This window comes from Anopheles ziemanni, chromosome 3 (genome assembly GCF_943734765.1).
Source record: "Anopheles ziemanni chromosome 3, idAnoZiCoDA_A2_x.2, whole genome shotgun sequence".
Lineage (NCBI taxonomy): Eukaryota > Metazoa > Arthropoda > Insecta > Diptera > Culicidae > Anopheles > Anopheles ziemanni.
The window spans coordinates 36428676-36452376 of NC_080706.1; the positions used below are offsets into that span (position 1 = coordinate 36428676).

Consider the following 23701-nt stretch of genomic DNA (forward strand, 5'->3'; position numbering starts at 1 on the left):
GGATCTGGGCCCATAACCTGTTCGGAAAAACTACACTTGTGTGGAAGAATATAAACACGACTTGCTCGATCGGTGGTTAAACTGCAACTCACTTTATTCCAGTTCTTTGCTTACTTATATACACGAGAACTAGTTCTTTCGATGAACGTTGCTATTCGTTACTTCTTAATAGATTGCGTAGCCGAATTTTCATAAACTCATGCAAGTAATGCATGAGGGAGTTCATGTTGTACATCCTTTTCAGTATAACCAAAATCTTGAATTTAACTAGACATTCAATTCAAACGGTTCACACAACGGCATTTGTTTCACCCATTGCATACCTTTTAGGTACATCCGCTCACAAATGGTGTAGCCACGACAGCGATTTCGGCAGGGGGGGCTTCATTTGGGATTTTACCGAGAAGTCTAATACCGTCACTGCACATTGCGCAAAAACTTCAAGGCACCTCGACGCGAAACTCCATACGAAAAAACTAGAGTTGTGTAAATCAGATTCAGATTCATGTTGATGATTATCTGTGTTTTAGGGATTCATGAATCTTTGGTCGAAAGATTTCCAGAGGAAATTCGTCATCATATGCGCGACATCGCGCTAGGTTTTTTTTGTATCTCGCCCGGGGTCCACACTACAGCGCGACGTCGCCTGACAGGAGCTGAACTCCATATTAAAAAAAACCTTGCGCGATGTCGCGCGAATCGCGCAAGGTTTTTTTATATGGAGTTCAGCTCCTGTCAGGCGACGTCGCGCTGTAGTGTGGACCCCGAGTATGGAGTTCAGCGCCTGTCAGGCGACGTCGCGCTGTTGTGAGGACCCCGAGTCAGAGTCCGTCAAATGGAAGCCGAATCTTTGGAATCCATCTAGGGATCGAGTCTTCGGGTCTTCCGAACCCCGATTGTGCCAACACTAATCGTCAGCTTGACATTTTGTTTTGCGCTCTTTGATTTTAATATTTTCTTTCTGCTCTCCAGCTGTCAGCTCTCAGCAGAACCATAAATACATGTAGGTAACGCCATTTTGGACTACACGAGAAGGATAGCAGGACGTACATAGGGATATTCGGATGCAGTGTAGAATAGGTGAAAAAATTGCGTTGTCCTTCGTGCTGCTGTGTCAAGCTCGGTGTTCAGAGAGAGGAAAGATGCTGCGATGATACGTACACTCCCCTCACTGCCCAGAAAACTAGATCGAAAATACTGAAAGAGAGAAGGAATTTACCCATTATCGTTTCCTGACTTTGCGAGATGCTGCTGTGCTGCTGATAATCCGTGCGAGATTGGTAAAAACAGCATCGACTGGCGAGTTCCCCAATTGAAATCGACGTAAAGTAGCCGAGGTAAGCTTAAATCATGAACACAGTAGCCATAAAATAGTTGACGCCCCGTTCAACAGTGCTAATGAAGGTTTTTGGCTTTGCAAGCTACGCAAAGAACCAAAGAAATGAGATGAGAATACTGATCGATCAAGGATTGCTACTTTTCCTTACCATTGCTGAAAATTCGTTTCATCTAGTTAACTTTGCTGTTTCAAATTGCCTTTATTTCTGCAACGTTCCTCGGAAATAACTCATTTTCCGTTCCGAAATAAAGGTCATTTTGCATGTTGATACATGCAACATAAAAGTATATCAATGCATTATTTCTTCTCCAGTGGTAGTATAAGAAGCATATTAGTTCTGTTGACATTTCTTCTCCAGCCAAGCCAAACTTCAACGTTCTTTCCGATCATTGCTTAAACTTATGTTTTTTTCCTCATAGATGCCACAACCGGACGAAACAGTGGCAAACGATGGCAGTAACAACAGGGTATCTAATATGCCGCTCCTCTTTGCGGACGGCTATCCGACAGCGCTTAATAAGATCACGGAACAGCAACTGGAAAAGTTTATTCCATTCATGGTGCAGTGTTCACTAGGTTACATCCAGATCCACTCGTTGGACGAGTTTACGGAACCGGAATGGTGGCCAAAGGATGTAGAGTTTACCAAGCCGTTCAGGAGGCCCAAATCATTCACAGGGGTGCGTTCGCTTTGTTATGAGTCGAGTCGGCAGTAAGGCTAATCTCCGAAATGTCTTCTCTTCTTTTCACTTCCTCTTACATAGAATTGGATGCACATAATGAGGAGAATTGTGGTATCCTGCTACTCGTTTCACGAATGTATTTACTTGCTACGGTACTGCAACGATCTCGCGTCCTATCAGCCAACATCTTTGCGGTTTATCAACAACTACAATTCGACCACATCCCTGTACGAGCGGAAGACAAACAAGTTACTGGTTACATTCCGCAACGAAAACATGGTACCAAAAGGGCAACGATCAAGCTGCGGCAGCGTTGACAATTTTTTTTTTCGTTATTTTTAGCTCTACGACCAGGAGCAGAAAATCAACAGTCGCAAGTGCCTTCTACCGAAGCAATCCAGTTCTCAGTATAACCAAATGGCTCAAGAGGAAATGGTAATATCGGAAGGATTTGATATTTACCTATGCGATAATTGTGACGCAGAATTGTATTCATACGGGGCACTTGTGGTAAGTGTTAAATATTTTGAAATTTGAAGATTTAGCAGTATTTTGAAACAGAACAGAAAAGTTAGAAGCATGTAAGAAAATTTTTTTGCAACTCGGAGGAAATTTAAACGAACCTTCAAGGGCCAAGTTCGTAAGATTTATAATTAAACAAAAATTCTATACAATTAATCGATTTACATTAATACGTAACTGAAAATTCAAACCACGAAATAAAGCATCCACCTCTATAATCAACTCTTTGAACAAAAGCGCTCACAAAAGGCTCGGAAAAATGACTGCCGCTAAAAGGTGCGGCGAACGGTCTAATAGGTGCGGCCAACGCTCTAAGCGTGTTTCCAACATTTTAGAAGGGTGTGGCATCTTCTCAATGGTTTGGACGGAGTTGCTAAACGACACTCGCGCTATCTTAATAGCTCCAGCGATCGTATGAGTAAGTTGGACGGAGTCACTAATTGCCTTGGCTATCGCGCTAAACTGTGGTAAAAAGTGTAATATTAACTGCTACGATTCCTATTTCAACTGACACAGTTATAATAAACATGATCGCGTATCGATAGCATGTGCTGCAGTTGGAATACATGCTGCTACTGTTATGATATCATCTGAAAATCACTGTATTACGAACTCCTACAACCTAACGAAACCATCACTGGAGAACGTTATCGGACCCAACAGCGATTGAGCCGAATGTTACAAGAAAAACGATCTCAATACGCGGAGAGGCACGACAATGCTCGGCCCCACGTTGTCAGACCAGTGAAAACTTTTTCAGTCTATTAGAATTTACGTACGAACTTCTTCTTCTTTTTCGGCGAGAAATTACTCTAGTACGGCTATTGAATCCAGCTTCCTAGGCCTTCGCAAGCTAACCTGGAGACATAGACCTCTATTGGTTAAGAACCGGCTACTAAGACCATATGTCCTGATTTTCTGTGGTTATTCTGATTTTCTGTGGGCGTCACATTTTGACTGCCACCATGCGGCTAGGAGCACTGCAAACCAACCAGATAGTTGAGAGTCAAATTGTGCCTGTTCACCCGCTGTCACGAAAGGAATATTTCCTTCCGTTTGTCAGATCGCACGAATCTCGTGATCCGCTTGGTTACTCAAACAGTACGAGATGTGCCGCGGCTAGGATTTATCTGACTTGAGCTCCAGCTCGGCGTCACCATGCGGCCGTGCCGCAAGATAATCTTACTTTCCGCTAACTATTTCAGGAACCCCGTGCACTGCTAACAATCCGCTTAAATGCGCTGCCGAACTGGAACTTTTTACGTACGAACAGCAACGCGCCTTGTGAAATTTGTTTACTTTCTATTTGATATTTGTTTACATCCAGTAGTCTGTGGTGCGTGTCAGGAGACAGCATTGGCAGCACACCAAAATGATGTGATCGGATGCAAACTGATACGTAGCCAATACATCTATGCGTGTATCCGGACGTAAGAGTGTTAACAGTCCACATTAATTTAATCGTATCTAAATGAAAAGTTGTGAAAAAGCTCAAATTTTACGGAAATTACAAATATATTTCAAAAAAAGAGTGGTACTATTCTTGCTCCTCGTAAGGATTAACAAGATTTTGTCCAACTTTCATCTTCCGAATAGTATTCAGGCCTATGGGGCACTACAAAGAATAGAAACGGATATATCTTCGTGAACATAGATAAAATTGTAATGTAATCAATAGGAATTGCACGAAAGATCACTACGAGAAAAGGCAACTGTCGTTAAAAGATCGCATTTTACACTACAGGAAAATAATGAACAATATTGGGAAAACTTAGCGACATTATATGATTGTATAATTTTAGGAGCATGAGCGAGTTTGTGTGACCGAACAAAGTAACCAGGTGACGGGGAACTTAAGCGACGACGATGATGTCATTTTCTGTGGAGAAGTTTTCGATCAACAGCTTCCCTTGAGTTCATCAGGTCGCGCACGCATCGAGCAGCAGAAAAAACATTTCCTAGCCCAGAACTTCACATTAGCCTGCGTTAACTCCTCAGAACCGGCTGATAGTATTGAGTCATCTCCAACGAAGACGAAAGGCAACAGTGCAGAACAGGAAAGTGCTGCAGCACATGAACATCCTCCCGGTAAACATAGGCGCATAGCAAGGAGCACCCGTTACGCGATGACACTAGGAAGATGCCCGCTGATTCCACTTTCCTCGCCACTGGGACAATCGCTGATAAAAAGTACAAAATCCTCCTGCACACCAGAGTACGCGACTGAGCGGCTCGAACGGATGGATCGATTTTGTCACGCACCGGCTCTTCCGCCCGGTATCGGTCAGCTTCTTCGTCAATACCGAACGGGACAAGACACCACACTGTCAGCGCAAGATCGTCGGCTTCCAAAGTGGATGTTCATCAAGCCGCGATCGGGTGGCGCGACTGTTCCTAGCACCTACAAACGTCCGGCTGACGAGCCGCTCGAACATTACCACGACTACAAATTCCCCCGGCGGCAGTATTCCACCAAGCACCGAATGGAGAATTTTCTTTTCTACAACAAACCTCTCATCGAAAGCTGCCGACCGTGTGCGGTACGTTTGAAAAGACTGACGCCGTCCGAAATGAACCTGCTCATCGAGTGGCCAGGAGTTGAAAGGCGTAAGCAGGAAGCCGAACTGGCAGAGGAACAGGAGCGACAGCGACGGGACGCGGCTGCAGCGCGGCCAATGATAATCGACAGTATCGATCTGTGTTCTTCGGATGAGGAGGATGAAGAGGAGAGGAAGGAAGAGAGAGTTCAAGATTCGCTCGTTGACGTACGAACTGATGCCAGTACAACGCATGAAATTGGTCCGGAAATACTCACAGTGCAGGAAGATACGGCAGATATCGCCGAAAGCATGGAAGTTGATTTGGAAACGGTCGTGCTCGAAGGGGATGATGCCGATTTGGTTCCGAGAAGCGACATGCTGGTAAAGAGTCGGAGGAATACGCCACTTAACGAACTTCGACGTTCCACCGGCGCACCAATAGCTACGGTTCCGCCGAGCCCGTTTCACTCCACACTGCTAAGCGAGAGAGCACTGCGACTGAATCAATCGCTGCCAACGGCGGCCACCGGGACCGGCACGTCTCTAGGAGGGCGTCCCATGTACCTGTACGCGAACTGTGCTCACACGACGGTCGGTGTTGGTGGAACACCGGGAGCAGCCACCATTGCCGATTCTAATCGACTTCTCAAGGAAAACCGCATTGCCGGGTGGATGCAGAATGGCATCGCTCACGTCGGTGGCGATGGGGCCCGACCGACACCGCTGCCAGTGATGGCCCAGTCCCACACTACTATGCTGCTGGGCACCCCGAATGGCGCTCGCTCGTTGTACCCGATTGGTGCAGTGCAGTCGCACGTCAGTGGTGCATCCGTCGTTCAAACGCTTCAAACCACCTTTGCCAATCAGACTGTACACAAGCGACAGGTGACCGTTGCAAGAACCAGTGGGCCCACGGCAACGGCCGTCAATGGCCCTGCTGCTGCTGCCAATCTCCAGTAGTGTTAACTGTAGTTTAAGTAAAACATCCTTAAGCAAACGGCGCGAGGCTGATACAAAATGTATAAATTATTAGATATTTGTATTTCGCGTCCGATCGAGTTTTGGGCTGGAAACGGGGGAAATTTCCAGTTGGTTTCCTGTATTCTTCGTTTGAATGATTTCAACGTAATTGATTGACCGGCTGGTACGTTATTGTATTCCGTTAACCTTTTCGATGAAGGTTGATTTTTGTATGCAATGATTGTATAGTCTACATTAAATCATTTTATTTGTCACAGTGCCAATAATAACGATTTACAGTGTAGACAGCGGTGACACAAAACCACACACACGTAGCTTATCTTACCACCCAACTCTTATCCTGCAGATCCCGCACAGAAGATCACGCTCTCTTCCCATGTCCCCTGATTCTCGATAGCTCTTCTAACTTGTTATTTCTTTAAGCACTTTTCCCAAGCTTTTCTTTCTTATTGGTTCGATACGCACAATGTTCCACTGAAGGCAAGAATGTTATTTGAAATAGTTCCCCCTCAAAAGAGGCAGCATGTTATTCGCATCGGGGCTTTTGACGAACGAAGGGGCATGAACGTAGGCGACATAAATAGCAAAAATCGAGCAGCGATGCTATAAATCATGCGGGTGTCAGAATTAGGTTCACTTCTCATCGTTTCTCCCCACGGCGTTCCATTCGAACAACTTTTGGTGTAAAATTACCTGTTCCAAAAAAATACAACGGCGTACAAGCGTGTACTATTATTGATTTACCGAACTGATATTTAACGAATATCCATGTCACCCCTAGTTATCGAAATGCTGCAAACGCTCGCTCTATCATTATGAGATCTAAGTAATTTCCTTCGGCTAACCTGCCCACCCCTCGCCAATCAATCCAGCGAGTGAATTTCCCAGGGAATGCCGTAGTCGTGAAATAAACATACTTTTACCTTGTACATATCTGAAATTGTAAAATGGAAAATAAATGCTCCGTCACAGGTTAGAACTAAACGAACGGTGTACGCTTATTTAAGGATACCTCCGAAAAGGATTTCAAATACGGTTGGAAAAGTATTACAGAGATAGTTGTTACGGACGGACGATAGGTCTCGTTCGATTACGCCCGCATTCGAATAAGAATAAGAAAGAATCGAAAAAACTACCATAACAGCCATACGAATGAGGGCAAAACAACCCAAAACATGCGCTCTGGAAGGATTTTAGGTCAAGTACGAGCAATGATCGTACGTAGGATGTTTGTTAGTTTAGGACAACGCGAAGGTTACGAGAATAGCAAGAACGGGTGCGCTTGTAGATCGCAGCAGGCGAGAATATATATATAAACATGAAAAAGAAAAGGATACGACGCTTCGGTACCAAGAGGTTTAGGCAATGCGAGGGAGCGATAAGCAAACTGTAGCGTAACGCCTATATGTACGCAGTTAGCTAAACAAGTTTAACGCGTTAGAAAGGGAAGTAGCAAACGCTAGAAAGGACCCACGTATCGATGCGTACGAACGACAGCGAGATCGGTTAAGATCACAAAATCAACACCATCGGGATTCCTGCAAGGATGCTAGGAAAGCTCAGGAAAATGCTACACTAAAACGAATTGTCCTAGGTGATATCCAGACGCCCATGTAGGGTCGCATTTCTCACAAGGAGAGAGTGAAACGAATAGAAAGAAGAATCGTGTAACAAAGAACAAACATTGCGTAACTCTCCCACGATGCGTATGGAAAATTCTGGATTGGAGATCCTCTATCTCGCTCGCATTCGTTAGAAGATAACATTGAAATTAGTATATAAGCAATAGAAATTTTGAATAAAGCAGACATTCTCGCCAGGACACCTAGAGAATAAGGAATACCCAGCCTTATTATTTAAGCAACGTCCATCCGAAAGTAGGATCGTTTGCTTCAGCCAACGCCTTATTATCGAGATTCCTCCATTCTCGGCCTGGGCCGAAACGGAACTGAACCGTTCTCAAGGTTTTCTTAAGAAAGACTTGTAGTTTCTCAACAAGATTTCCTCCGCCTCCGGCTTAGACCGGGTCGGAACTGAATTTCTCGAGAAAACTCATAACTCTTGGCAAACGTTCCACTTGTGTTTCCTCCGTTGTTGTTTAGTCCTTCGCGGAACTGAACACGGTGGAATCAAGCCTTAGGAAGGTTGAGTCCGAAAGACTTAGAATTCCGTCTCCGGCTTAGACCGGCACGGAACTGAATTCTTCGCGCGATTTCTCAAGCTTAGGAATTGGGAAAGCCTCGCGTGACGGACGACGACGCATGCGCTCGGTCGGATAGCCGGCTCGTTACAATGGGCGATGCGTTTTAACACTAAAATGATCGTTTTATTCGCATAATAATTTCTGTGAGGCGATAGTAGTCGATAGTTTTAACAATTAACATTTGAAATGGGGACGATTACGTATAACATTTGAAGTTTGAATTTGGTATTTAAAACAATTAACAAACTGCAGCGTTCAACGTAACTATCGCAGTGCATCTGCAAAGGTACATCATGATCGTGGGGTCAGCTCTGGAGGGAAGGAGAGAAGAAAGGCACGTGTTAATAGACCTCGGATACGCGGTGCTTGGTGCACCGGGTTTGGCGGACACTTACACTCGGGGTTGCCTTCTCGTGGCACAACCGAGACTCGCCGGGATGCGGATAAGTTTGCCATCCTACCGAGGGCCCGTATGGCATTACCTGTTTTCTGTGGGAGGAAATGTATTATAAATAGTATTAGTTAGACCATGTGTTGAGTTCGGATGGCGATGGCGTGAATTAGGCATCCACCACCGTGGCATTAATTACCTGCCACTTTCTACGGATGATAAACTTCTTCAGCTTATCCGTCCGGATCTGGTTGACGCCGACATTGTCGCCACCCTTCAGCGACAGCCACTCGGACTGCAGGCACTGCTGGGCACTGAGCCGTTCCTCCTGGCGCCCCCGTAGCAGTCCCGCGATGAACTCCTTCGCCTCGTCCGACACCAGATCGAAGGCTTCGTCATCGAAGTCGTACTCGGCCCGCGTAATGTTGCTGAACGTGTCCACGTCGTTGTCGCCCATGAACGGCGACAGCCCGGACAGCAGTACGTAGCAGATCACGCCGATGCTCCACATGTCCGACTGCACGCTGATCGGCTCGTAGTTGATGATTTCCGGTGCGATGAACTCCGGCGTGCCGAAAAGGACACGCGTCGGCGTGGAAGCGCACAGTCGCTGGGCCAAACCGAAATCGATTATTTTGATCTAGGAACGAAGGTGAGAAATGAGGTTATTATCGATGGCGTGACGTTTTGTTCTTGGCTTCCGTCCGCCCCGTATCCCCACCTCATGGCTTGTCTTGGTGGCGCACATGATGTTCTCCGGTTTCAGATCCAGATGGACGATCTGTCGGCTGTGCATATGCTCGACGCCCTGGCAGATCTGCCGCACAAAGATCACGCAGTCCTTCTCGGTGAGCGTAAAATCGTCCGCTACGACGCGCTCGAACAGCTCCCCGCCGGAGATGTACTCCACCACCATGATGATCTCCTTCGGCAGCTCGAACGTCGCGTACAATCGCAGCAGCTTCGGATGCTCCAGCCCCTCCATGATGGCCGTCTCCTGCCAGACGCGTTCCTTATCCTTCTTGCGGATGCACTTCACCTTCTTGGCCGCCATCACCGTTTCGCCCTGGCGAGCGATCACCTTGTACACGACACCGAACCGACCCTTGCCGACCTCCTTCACCACCTCGAACTGCTCGTCGAAATTGCTCCCCGAGGGGAAGTGCATCATCGTGGGCGAAGGTGACGTCAGTGATTCGTCGTACTGTTCCGCGGTCAGCTCCGGCGAACCATACTCGCCGATGCCCTCGCTACTGATGCTGCCCCCGCTCGATGTTCTGCTCGTCGACGGAAGCTCTACCCGACTACCGGAGGTGTTGCCGTTCGCTCGCCTTATCTCGATCAGTGCGATCCGATCGCTCGCCGGCGTTGGTGGACTCGAACCGTGCACATTTTCGGCCCGTATTCGAAACCGATAGTGGTCGCCCTCCTGCAGACCGTCGATAACGCACGAGAAGGAATTCGGCACACGCTTGACGCACACCCAACGCTCATCCTCTCGTTGTTCCATCTCGATCCTTAAAACGAAACAAACGAGACAACATTTATGAGCATGTCAATTGTCAACACTTTCTTCCCGACCGCGTCTTGCTTACACAAATCCAGTTATGGCACTTCCTCCGTCGTACGGTGCAGGATTCCAGGATACGGCTATGGCGGTCGGGTTTGCGACGGCAACGGTGGGCCGCCCGGCCGGTGCTTCCGGTGGAGATTCGACGCGCAAACACATTGACAGTTCCGTCTCCGGGCACGCGTTGTCGAGCTGGACGGTGTACTTGCCACCCTGGGCCGGCTCGACACTCGTCAGCAGTAGACGCGTCCGGCCGGGCAGGTTGGTTGCGGTTGCATTGCTATCGGTGATGGATCGACCCTGACGAAAGTTAGCGAACGAATTCAACGGGGTCGTTAAACAACGGTTTTGGGTTATGGTAATTAAGATAATACAGTTTTTTATCGCATCGACGATACCGACTGTTGCGATCGCCAACGATGGCAATCGAATTGATGAGGTTCATAGATAACGAGAAACGATAGTGAACCCCATTCAGTTTACACTACACACACTGAGGTCGATGAAACAATATCGCATACATAAGAGCGATTATTTCTTATGCTAAAGGCACCGAGCTACAGAGTTCTACTTAACCCACCAAAAAAGTTTTATTAACAACGATTTAAATCAATCTTTTCAAAGGGTATCAATTGTAATTACTGATCAAAAAGTAGCGAAATGGATGGAACTTTTGCGGCACAACCCCGTAGGAGATATTTTAAAAATTAATGGTTAAATGAACAAAATATCTTGTGTAACTAAATAAAGAGTTATGCATTGAATTTGAAGTTATAATCTGATAAAAGTACTCAAAGTTGGAGAACAAATCCTGTATGTGATCAAACCACACAAATTTCGATAAACAAGGTCACCATGATTTTTCGACGATACCTGTCAGTTTTAACGACGCTGTCCCATACAAAAAGTAAACAACACGTTGAAAAAAACGAAAAATGGCTGGCCGTGTCGATATCGATCCAAAACGACGTCACTTAAGCGAGCCGTAGACGTTACATATTAATCTGTACAGATGTTTGACGTCTACAGCTTTTCCTTAGCTCTTTCCAACATCCCTCGAGATATTCGGGATATCTGGAGGGATGTTTGACAGACGATGGGTACGAGAGAACAAAGGAAATCTGTAGACGTCAAAAATCTGCACAGAATAATATGTGACGTCTACGGGCTGCTTTACGCGTCGAGAATCTACGCGGAAACGAAAAGATGCAGCTAGCCATGCTTTCACTTTTTTCAATGTGCTGTTTACCCTTTTGTATGGGACCGTACCGAAAAAACTGACAGATCCTGACGGAAAATCATGATGCCTAAAAAATTAAACACTTTCTAAATTCTTATGGTCTAAAAAAAGGTGATAAATAAATAATGGATCGCAATTTAAAGTGAATTATGTGGATAACAAATCTGAATATATGAATACAATCATAGGTAAAAGAGTAAATGAGGCCCCGGGCTAGATTCTCCTCTTCCTACTGGTTCACATTTAGCGCCTGAAGCTATGCAAAGCGCGACACATGCATTCGTTTCGAATTTTTGAACGCTAACGGTTCGCTTTAAAGACCATAACGGTTTAAACTAATCACGCAGTGGAGGTTGAATGCGGGTTAATATACTTTTACATGTTAAGTTACTAGTAAAAAACTATACCACACATGATGGACAGCATGAAACAATGAGTTTAGCCGAAGAAATGATTTGGAAACGGCGGCGCGCCCGCAGCGAGCGAAGCGAGCGGACTGCGCTAGGTCTACCGAAAAAGAGAGTTTGTTATAGTTTTGAGAAATAAGGGGGGCCCGTGGGCCCCCCTCATACCGCACCCATAGGTTGATTGCGTAGCCGAAATTAACGGTACACACTACGGTTCAAATACTCGTAGGTTGAATTTAACGAATTAATGTATCACCAATTGCATACATTCAGTTTAAACGTCCACAAGAGGTGTAGCCACGATCGAAAACATGGCGGGCGGGGCCTCATTTACTCTTTTACCCAATCATATTACCACATACCAAACTACTGAACAACGAAAGCAGGGGTCGGCATACATTTCCTAAAAAGGGCCAGATGATTAAAAGGAATCCGAAAGCGCCGGTCGGATACCTTAAACCAGGGGTTTCCAAACTTCGGCCCGCAAGACCCTCTCCTCCTTGGGTAAATGTGGCCCAACGCTACGGTTATTCCACCCAATGCGGCCCGCGTTAAAAAAAGTTTGGAGATCCCTGCCTTAAACGATTGTTTCATGTTTTCAAAGTACCCTTTTCAATTGAGTATAGACTTTCTAAACTACATTAAAAAGGGGTAAAAGATAACATATTTGAAATTGTATCGTTAAACTTTTTTAAACATTGTAATACTTTTGTTCATTGAATTTTAAATTTTTTTTCAACAGAAACACGTAGTTCAACAATTTTAATCTTCAATTTTGGGAAGAAAATAAACCTGACATCCTAAACAAATCCGATAAAAATTAAGTTGGATTTTGTTAACGGAGCACTAAAATTATCTTACGGGCCGTATAAAATCAGTTCGCGGGCCGTACTTTGCCGACCCCTGAACTAAATCAATAACCACTACAGTTATGCTCAATTTCATTCATCCCAAAACTAATCAAAAATCCAATGCCGGTAAAAATTATCCAATGTGTTTTAAAATTTAAAAAATCATAATAAAAACTGCACATACACAGGATATAAGCGCAAATTTTTTAATCTAGTCAGTCAGTTGCTAAACACCTCAGTGTCGATAATCGTGTCTGTAAGTAACGCCATTTTGCCCCACTTTACGCTCCCTGTGGTACTGCGTCTTCGCTAACTCGACGGCTGGAATTACATTCCACTTTCCGATATGCAAATTATGCTTTTACCTTACGCAACTACGGAAAAAGTAAAAGTATCCGAAGTGGTGCAACTTACCGACCGCTTCCACCGTGGCTCCAGCGGTGGCTGACCCTGGTAGCAGGCCTCGATAATCACGTCGTCCCCTTGCAGAACCACCTCGTCCTGGAGGCCGTGCAGAAAGCGCAGCTTCCTCTGTCCCAGCCCGTACCGTTCGATTTCCTTCCGCTCCGTCCCACCTTGTGTGGCGTACGCTTTCGGCAGGACGCACAGGTCCGCATAAGCACCGACCTGCCGGATGGATTCGCTGGACGCACAAGGAATGCAACACTTAATCTCGCCGCTCTGCTTGTAGCCGGTGTTGAATATTCGCAGAATGTTGCCACCGTCGTCGCGGGACTCGAGCTAGGGAAATAGTTGGGGGAGGGTCGTGTGGTGAGTGAGAATACACAGGCGATTAACAATGGTCCTAAACTCACCGAGAAACCTTTGGTACCGCTGGTGATTTCCGTTCCGCGTACAAACCATCGAATGCGCGCGTCAGGTGGCTGCACGCAGGCGTAAAACTCCACGTTGTCCCCTTCGAGGGCGATCTGTGGTAGTGGAAAGCGTACGAAGCGTGCGGATATCCGGGAAGAAGCTTCCCCCGGTGGATGCTTCTGATCTTCCAGTTCCAGGACGTCCACATAGCAGCTGGAGGTAAGCTGCTGTTTCGCGGTTTCGATGACACACTCGTACAGGCCGGCATCGTCCATGAATAGATCCTTTAACCGCAGACCAAGCTTACCGTTGCCATGGTCGACGTATCTGTAAGATATAGGGACTAGCGTTAGGGAACAGACTAAAAACGGATGTCTAAAGGCTCGCAAAGGCTTACGCAAAGTCCGCCGAATCCTTCACCGGGCGTCCGTTTCGCTTCCACAGACACTTGAACAGCTCGGAACAGTACACCTCCAGGGCCAGCTCGACCTCCGTACCCTCGGTGACGGTGATCACCTTCGGTAGCTCGCGCACGATCTGCGGCATTTTCTCGATCGGAACGGACCACTTGGGATCCTGCACGTCGATCTCGGCCGACATCACCTTCATGCAGCCGTCGATCGTCTCCAGCACGCACGTGTACGTGCCCGAGTCGCTCGGCTTCGCCTTCTCCAGTATCAGCGACAGGTTGCGCTGGCTGACGCTCCGGTGGAACACCCGTCCATCATCCAGCTCTCGGCCATTGTGGAAACACCGCACGGACGGGATGGACGGTGCGTAGTACTCCGCGTTCAGGATGATGTACTCGCCGACCTGGGGCGCGTAGTCGTTGATGTGCCGGTAGATGCGTATACTACCGACCGCGGGCACACTGTTCCGCTTGATCCGGTTGATCGTACGTATCTTCTCCAGCACTAGCAGCTCGATCGTGCGCTCCACCCGCCCACTGTCGTTCTCGATCACCAGCTGGTACTGGCCCGAGTCCTTCGGCGTGACGTTGTGGATCTTCATCGTGCACAGCGAACCCTTGCTCTGGACGGAGACGGTGCGGGATGGCGTGAGGGGGGCACCGTTGCGCTGCCAGCACATGGCCGGCGCCGGGTAGCCCTCGATGATGCACTGGAAGATGGCCGTCTCGCACTCGTACACCTCGATCTTTTGCGGCACGTAGACGAACTTTAACGACGCCGCCGCCGTCGCCGCCGCACTGCTCTGATCATTACCACTTTTGGCCGGTGGCTTTGTCGCCTGACCGAGCGTCCTGCCCTGGATCATGTTTCTGGATTCTGCAGGGCAAAAGAAAAGTCATGAGAATGGTTGTTGTTTCTACTTCAAGCTGCCCAAACATGGTGTTTGCCTGTAAAGCGCCACTCTGTGTCGTGAAGACCGTACCATTTTTGGAAGGAAAGTACTACAGATACAACTTTCATGATTGTAACCGCTTTTGTACTTTAATGGTTGTAATTTAACAAGTGAGATAAATTATGTTACTTTTGATATTCCAATTGAACCGCTTTATGATTAAATTTAATAGAAGATGTATAACACCAGCGCGTTTCTTTACCCAAAGTCATAAGATAGGCATAAAAAATATCCTTCTTTGTCAACCATTTTATGGTTAGCTTAATAAACAAATCGTTCCATTCAAATTTCGATTAAAATCTTTCATAACAAAATTACGCAACTTAGAAAACGTTTAAGTATAGCCGTTGAAATAAAAATATGAGCAAATGGGTAAGAGTAAAAGGCAAAACGTATAACACTAAAAAAGAGTTTTGGATTTTACACACAGCACAAAATACATACATGCATTTTTGAATTTTGATTTCATTTCCTTAAGCAATGCCGTCATATTATAAGTTATATTATGTTACATGAAATAGAATAAGTTTTAATCAAAAACATAAAAATAGTGTTGTTGAAAATCTCATTCTAAAAAATTACATTGGAATAATTTGTCAAACTCGATTTCATCTTCAATCAAAATTGTGCTTTGAAATTCATCAAATTCTAATCACAATTTCACGGTCGAATATTTCGAATTAACCAATAATATTTTCCAATTTTGTTCCAAGAGTATTTTTTTAAATATATGTTGCTCATGTCAACAAGAAAATTATGTTCAAAATAATACTAGAATAAATAGAATCATCCCAATAGCGCATCAATACTATTGAACTTTTTGCCCTTCTTTTCGATACCGTAATTTGACTTACATTTCTACTCTACATACAAAAGTTTGATTTTTCTGGTTTAACAAGAACGGACGAATGAAAACTGGTTATTTTGCAAACATTATAAGACTAATAAGAGATTATTTAGTAAATTCCATGAAAGTAGATCACGGAGAGACGTTTCGTTTCTACGACGTTCCTACGTTCGTCTTGCATGTTTGAAAACACATTTTAACATTTCTATAAACTGTTAGCTATTACGTGGAATCTTTACACATATCTCACACCGTTAAATCTATAGATATTGCTTCAGGTAATACTTTCTTTTACGGGGACTGTGTCAGATGATAAAACATACAAACAGACTTGTGTGTTCTGCTGGTGCCTCCTCAGTAAATAGAATAATATTGATCGTGAATGCTTTTGAGCAATAGACAAACAACAACAGCGCTGATGATGAGCCGAACCTATCGTTGGATGAGTCACGTTGTTTTAATCATAAAGTGATTCATGTTCGCTAAAGAAAAATAAATGTTTTTATAGTGTTTTCCCCCGGCGGTCAAACGGAAACAGAATAAAACATGCTTCCCAGACCTGACCGCAACCCATTTACATTGTTCATGTTCATGGCGCGGTGCAAAAGAAACGTGTACGCTGTACAGCATCCCCATCGCTCGCCCGTCCGCCCCGAAGTGCCGCGTACCGGGTGCTCTCTGTCCCTGAACGGATATGGGAATGGTGCGCGTCTTGAGCCCCCCATAGACAGTTCACAACACTTTCGCGACATTCGTCGGGCCGCAGAAGAAGGCCGTACTTTATGGTTTGGCTGTCGATGTTGAAGGCGCTAGGCGGGAGAGCATGTCGCCAGGGTCAACGGAACAACAATCCGGCCGTTAATGGGGAAGCGGTACTCTGCGCGGCTTGTCGATCTTATGCCGAGGGGTTAAGACATCTTTGCGTTGTGCGTGTCACGAATGTACATTGGCATTCACTGTTTTTGGAAATAGAATTCTCCGATGTCAATGCCAACGGTGCCATAATTTATTCCGTGGAAACCGATCGGGGTTTTTGATAAAATACGAACGAATTATCTTTTGAATGAAGCTGGGGCCACCATTAAAAGGGGGCTTATCTTGTATCGTTGCCGCTGCGTATAACTTCAAAATTAAGCTCATGTTAAAATATTTTTTTTTGTTCTTTTTTTTATTACTAAACAACCAACATTTTTTTGAACTGAAGTGGCCACACGCCATAAATTCAATGAAATTTGAATAAGCAAAGGGTTTTCATCAACAAAGAAAGTAAAGCAGCAACGTTTCAATTTCTACTCATTTTGAAGAAACACGCTTGGGAACATTTTGTTAGTTGCTTCCTTATGGTGAGGGCATTGGAGTTCACACAGTACTTTGCACCAACCGAAGGTCTGTGCTCCATGACAAAAAGGTAAAGCGAATACGTTACCAATAACGATCACCAACCGTGTCATCATCACGTTGTGACGAAGAAGTTCCGACAGTGACAACGAAGCGAAAACATGACTCAGATGGGTCCAGGGCAAAGTTACCTTCCTTTGTATTGCAGGAGAAAAATTTCAACTATTTCATCACACATAGAAACCCCTACGCAAATGGAACTTCCCGTGCGAATAGAAATTAACATGGGATACAGTTCGAATGTTGTTGTCATGATAAATTGTTTACTTAACCCCTAATGGCAAGTAATGTTGAAACAACATAAACATGATAGCCATTTGATACAAATACAAAGCATTAAACATTGGTAGCTTGTATAATCAATTAGTAATTTCAAACAGTTTTAGTTTTTGTAACATCGATGTTTTTTGTTTGAATGATTTGTTTCTAAAATTGGTTTTTAATTTGCGCGACAGTGCAACATAGTTGTAGGAAAAACAAACATCAAAAACCATCTTTCTGGTTCAACGATTTGTTATACAGTAATACCGCAAGGAAATACAAATTTATATCAGACATAAATTAAAAATGTACTAATCTAAGTCTTAAGTAGTTGGGATGGGATTTCATCGACAACATCGAATCATTTTGACAAATACCAAGCATGAAGGTCTTAAGCTGCGTTTGTGTACATTTAATCGAACTATTTTATAGGAAGAAGAAAGTGAACTAAAATTTCAATGCAAAATTAACTGCTTATTACTTTTGTAATAAAATGAAGAAAAGAAATTCAGAAACGGTTAGGATTGATTATGACAAAGCAAAACATTATAGATAAAATGCCTTTATCATAAACCTTTGTTTTGCACATCATTACAAATAATATTACTAATAGATTAATTCTTTTCAACCATGTACCCAGGACATCCCCATTTTGCATTTTTTTTAACGTTTATGTGCACAAATAATAATTTATCCTAATTACTTTTCATGAATTCTTCTTTTGTGAATTTTATTTTTCAAGAAAATATACATATTTAAAATTGATTTTTCCTAAAATAATATAATCTGGTACTTACAGTGACCGGCAGGGAAAAGTGCCCACTTCGAATTTTGTTGATTTTCGCTCAATATTTTTTTCTCAACCCAACTAAATATACTGCAAGTATTTTTAATAAATTGTTTAACATATTTCATATAAGATCCACTAATGAGTAAGCGAAAACAAACATATTTTGATTTCGAGAAAAAAATAATAAAAAAAAGTATCTAAAAAAACAGTGACATGGAAAAGTGCCCACTTTGAAATTTCGAGTTTTGCATAAACTTTTCCATTGAGGGCCAACCAATTTATTGTGTTTTAATATTTTTTAGGTTTGTTAGCACCATTTCTGATGTTTATACATGAATGATCACGTGTTTAATTCATGTTTGGTTGTTGATATACAATTTGTTAATATCAGGTTTTGGTATCTAATTAATTTAAGTGTTTCAAGAAATTATATTGCATAAAATATGTTTTATGACTCTCATTTACATTAAAGTAATTCACTCAAAGCACGAAATCCACAAGGCAGCGGTAGGAAAAATCACAATGAAATTTTAAACGTAGGCGGATCGCCCTGGTAGGGGAGACATGTGCAAAACAGATGCACGCATGGTCACTAAGATCATTCGTGAGATCAAAAAAATCCAAAAGTAACTGTCAGAGAGGTCATGGAAACACTTCACTCATCAGTTTTCGAAAGAACTATCCGTCGTCGGCTTGTTGCATACGGGTTACAGAGCAGACTTGCTAGGAGGCTTCTTTATACCAATAAGGCCAAGCGTCTTAAGCTCGCTGAGGAACATGCTGCTATGCCTCTAGAGTACTGGAAAACGGTTCTGTGATGTAACCAATCAAAATTTGAACTTTTTAATCGAAGATGGCATGAACGTATACAGCGCAGATCGAAGGAGGCAATGCTGCAGGTTCGCCACATCCAGGGCACAGTATGCCATGAAGGAGGCAATATGGTGTTCTGGGGTTGTTTTTCGTCCGGTGGGGGGGGGGGGGGGGGGGAGCCTTGGGAACATTAACGGTGTTAAAACTGCAGATTACAACATAAACATAAACATCCTGCAACAAAATCTGGAGATTTCACTGATCCTGACGGGCCTTGAAGAGAAGTACGTTTTTCAGCAGGACAACGACCCAAAACATACTGCCAAGAAGACGAAGGCTTTCTTCCGGTCTTGCCGTATAAAACTTTTGGAATGGCCTCAGAGCCCGGATCTTAACCCGATTGAGAATTTGTGGGCAATTCTTGATTCCAGGGTGAACAAGACTGGTGTTTCAAACAAAAATCAATATTTTGAGGCTCTTTTGCGCGCTTGGGATGAATTAAATCCCGTACACCTTAAAAACCTAGTGCAGAGCATGCCAAAGCGCCTTGCACAAGTGCTAAAAGCTAAAGGAGCGCACATTAAATATTAAGATGTATTTATTATTATTTGTTTTTATGTATATTAATAAATAGCCTTAGTGGGCACTTTTCCATGTCACTGTTTTTTTAGATACTTTTTTTTATTATTTTTTTCTCGAAATCAAAATATGTTTGTTTTCGCTTACTCATTAGTGGATCTTATATGAAATATGTTTAACAATTTACGAAAAATACTTGCAGTATATTTAGTTGGGTTGAGAAAAAAATATTGAGCGAAAATCAACAAAATTCGAAGTGGGCACTTTTCCCTGCCGGTCACTGTAAAATCAAATAATTTTGCCTTACACCTTCAAGGGTTAGGGTCTAGATTTTGCAAGGTCATTATTCAGCTGTGACTCACGAGAAGTCAAAGAGTATTTCAACAAAATTAAAGCATTTACGCTCTTCCAAGGGCCGATGCGTTCCTCCCCGGTGTGAAACAGTTTGCGGAAATACACAAATTTCGCTCATTAGCATACAGCTGTTGGCGCGATCTCATTGGAAAAGGAGCAAGGGGTGGGAAAAGAGGGAGGGCGAAACGCGGGAAGCAGCACTCACCACTGACGAAAACGTGCACCGTCGCCGCGGCCATCCCGTGCCCGTTCTCCGCCAGGCAGCGATACGAACCCGTCTGCTCGCGACTGGCGGCCGCGACCTTCAGCGTGGCGACGGTGCCCGTGAAGAGCGCCCGGTAGCAGCCGGCCCCGCCATCGTTGGCCGCCGCTTCGCCGGGGCCCGTTACGCGCGCACCATCTTTCTCCCAGCTGACGCGGGGCGTGGGCGTCCCGCGCACGTCGCATTCCAGCCGGAATTCCTCGCCCACGGCACAGCGCACCGTTCGGTGCAGTTTCGTGACTTGTGGCGGCACTGCAGTCACCGCCGCCCCGGACACATCTCCGGCGACGCTCATGGCGACGGCGGATGACGCGTGTTGCCCCTTTCCGTGTCGTTTCGTTCCGTTCGCTCGCTCGAGCTTCCCGTCGTCGGTTCGGCCCTGGGCGGATCGTGTTTATGCCCTGGAAAGGGAATGATTGAAGGCAACAGTGAAAGCGCTACGATTCGCGATTCCAACTGCGGGCTGGGCCGTCAACTGGTGGCGGAATTTTGCGTTGTGTAAAGTACGCAGAGGGAGAAAAAAAGAACTACAGTAAAGCGGGTGTTGTCTCCCCCCGCTTCGTCTTTAACTCTATAACAACTCTGGTTACTGCGGGAAGGTTGGCGTTTGTTTTGCATGAGTTTATTGCTGCTTACACACACACACACTCTACACTGAGGCTCTTCTTAGACTGGTGGAGCCACCATTTTCCCCCCCTAGAGTATGCGTGTCACAATAACCGCGCAACACAATATACCCCGCGAGCCGAGGAGAATCGGTGAGCCAGCGAAAATTGCTTGCAAACCAACCGCACAAACCACACACCGACCGAAACCAACCAAAGGTCACACGGAGGATCGCCACTCGGATCGATCGGAGCCTTCCGGAGCGAGCCACGGCGCTTGCCACCGTCGGCACCGGAAGCCCCCTACCGGGAGGTCAACTCGATCGTGGCCAGCCGCCCGTTTACACTCTCCCCGATCGGTCGTCCTGACCCGGCCACACACTATGGCCCCGGAAATGGCCACAAACGGGACGGTTTGTAACAGATTGTACTTGTTGCCCTCCCCGAAAACGCGCCACGATGGTGGAGCCACGGCGAGCCTTACTTTTTTCTGTTTGCTTTTCTTCGCCTTACTGCCTCGTAGCCACAGCGGAATCACTAACACACAGCACAACACAGCGAGACACCCGCATCGCAGCGACGCGCAACACAAACTGGAAATCGGTGGCCACCGTCGTCGTTGGAGCCCATTTCACGGATGCTGCGTTCCAGTGCGGGTTGCGATTTTACGCTCTTTCGCCTGGAGTGCACACACACACAAACAAACACACATACACAGCTACGTACGGTGGGGGGAGGCTCTTTTCTCCTGTTGATTCACACTCGAAGATCGCAACGGACGAACGCCTTCCTTTACATATGCTCTTTCCGGTAGCAGCAACACTTTGTACTCTATGCCGTCGGACACTGGTGCTAATTGTTCAATTAATGGTGATCTTCACGTTCTCGTCCGCTTTTGGGCACACACAAGCGCACGCAAACCCCTCGACACCGTTCGCGGTTTGATGGCCCTTTCCCCGCGCGAAAAGATGTGTGGTGAAGCACACAGTCGCCTTACCTAGCACGTTTGCGCGGCAATGGCGCACATCTGGTGTGCAGTGGCGCACTGACGTTCGAGAGCCTGCCTGCTTGCTGCACCGATCGCCGACTGATCGCGATCTCGATCGCCCGTGCTGTCGGTATCTAATCGATCGAAATTGACGTAATGAGCTCAACGGGTTTCGTTCCCCAAACGTTGGCGAGGTGGAGGGGATATGTACAGGGTGAGAGACAGAGGGGAGGGAAAGGTAATGGAAAGCAGGAGAAGGGAACCAGCCCTACCAGCTCCAAAAACGCTTGCCTCATGGAGTACAAGTGCACCGAAGATCTACAGCAGAGGTCGGCACAAAGTTCAACCCGAGAAAAATAAATCTTTTCTGGACAATAGCTAATTGTTTCGCAGTAAATGGAATCGAATTAATGAAGAAATTGGGTAAAGGTTTACTTTTTTTATATATTTTTAAATTTCGTTTTACTTTTTCATCTTTTATTATCTAGTTTCTAACGTCGAGCCTTATTTTGCAGCTGATGCCATTAAAAAAACAAGTTACGTGAGTTTTCCTTCACCTATTAAAAATCGTCCGAAAAATTTCGCTTGGTCCGTATTGAAGTATGATGATGATGATGAGTCCCACCTCTTACCCCAACATAGGTTTGAGAATGACGGAGTTATCTTAAGATATTTGTAAGCAATAACCAAAGCAAATCACGAAGTGGTGGTATGGACATCTGAATTTAGCTGAATTTAACTATCTTCAATCCAGATTAACTTGTCAATTTACTTTTATGGCCTAACTGGGACTCGGTGTTCCTCATTTTCCTCAGCCTTTTGATTGCCGATCGGTGGACAGCTGTTCGCTATACCGGAGGGATGCCAGACTCAAGCTTCGAACGCAAGTAGTCCAGGTGTGTTCTTGTGCTAGCGCTGCGGCCGGGCAATTATTAAATAAAGTTTAAAATAAACAAAACAAATTTAATGAAAGCGCAGGATCAAGAACGGGAAAGCACCATAACATTTTCAGATGAAAATCCAAGTGTCTCTCTCTTTGGCTTGAAGTTTGAAAAAAATGATCCTCCCAATCGGTTATTATCAAATGCACTGTGCCGACCCCTGCATGGCGGCCGTTCAGCACTCTTCTTCGATATAATGATCGAAAACGCGATCGTACCCCCACTAACGGCTGTGAGATGCTGCGACACGATCGAGTGCTCGTTCAGTGTGTCACTTGATATCCCCAAGATTCAATTGGAGCTATCGCGGTTGCCACAATTCGCTACATCCGCTTTCGAGGGCTGGTCAGGACTGGACCACACGCGCACACACGTTCACAAAGTAGCGCACCACAATTAACAGCATCGTTTCGGCCATCGATTTTAATCATGAACTAGCCATCAGTTACCAACAGTCTGTTTGCGGTTTTCCACGCAAAAAAAAGCATACAGTAGACCCCTAAGGTCTCTCCTTTTTGCCTAAAGTTGGTAAATGACACGGACAACCGGATGGAGAATGTGTGGAGTTCGTGTGTGACGAGTGCGTTTCGCAACACTGCGTACCGCCCCGTGTGCATAGAGAATCATAAGCATTTTGTGTGACATACTCTATCATTCCAGTGAACACCTACCAATATCAGGTGGCAAATAATTTACACGCACTCGCCAGCCAGTCTAATCAGCAGTTGCACCTATAACTAACCAAGACCAGCCAAGAGTCGGACAACCCCGCGGGGGGCCAGGCGTTTGGGGTGCTCTAGAGGGACCCGCCACAGAAAACTGGTCTACAGTTTTCGACACTTTAACACTTCCACTAGAGCGCGGCTGGCCGGCTGTAGAAAAACGATAAATAGCGTACCGCAAATGGTAAACACCAGTCCCGCGATCGTCACCGCGACCTTCAATGTCGGCAGTAGGC

The 23701-nt window shown here is 45.3% G+C and overlaps 2 protein-coding genes across 2 annotated transcripts; one reads left to right on the forward strand and one right to left on the reverse strand.

The window, feature by feature from the left end:
* The first annotated feature begins 1034 nt into the window (after positions 1 to 1034).
* LOC131284662 (uncharacterized) lies at positions 1035 to 6044 on the forward strand. Its single transcript, XM_058313525.1, has 5 exons — positions 1035 to 1337; positions 1759 to 2019; positions 2104 to 2301; positions 2365 to 2532; positions 4347 to 6044. Exons 2-5 carry the CDS (start codon positions 1759 to 1761, stop codon positions 6042 to 6044), a joined length of 2325 nt encoding a protein of 774 aa, XP_058169508.1. The 5' UTR covers positions 1035 to 1337.
* Positions 6045 to 8324: 2280 nt separating this feature from the next.
* Positions 8325 to 23515, reverse strand: LOC131289688 (myosin light chain kinase, smooth muscle-like). The gene is made up of 9 exons (XM_058318986.1): positions 23415 to 23515; positions 13941 to 14829; positions 13543 to 13870; positions 13142 to 13468; positions 10255 to 10529; positions 9381 to 10176; positions 8859 to 9299; positions 8664 to 8757; positions 8325 to 8579 (listed from the first exon to the last, which is right to left on the reverse strand). Coding segments are annotated over exons 2-9 (3141 nt in total). The 5' UTR covers positions 14819 to 14829; positions 23415 to 23515; the 3' UTR covers positions 8325 to 8577.
* Between the last annotated feature and the right edge of the window lie 186 nt (positions 23516 to 23701).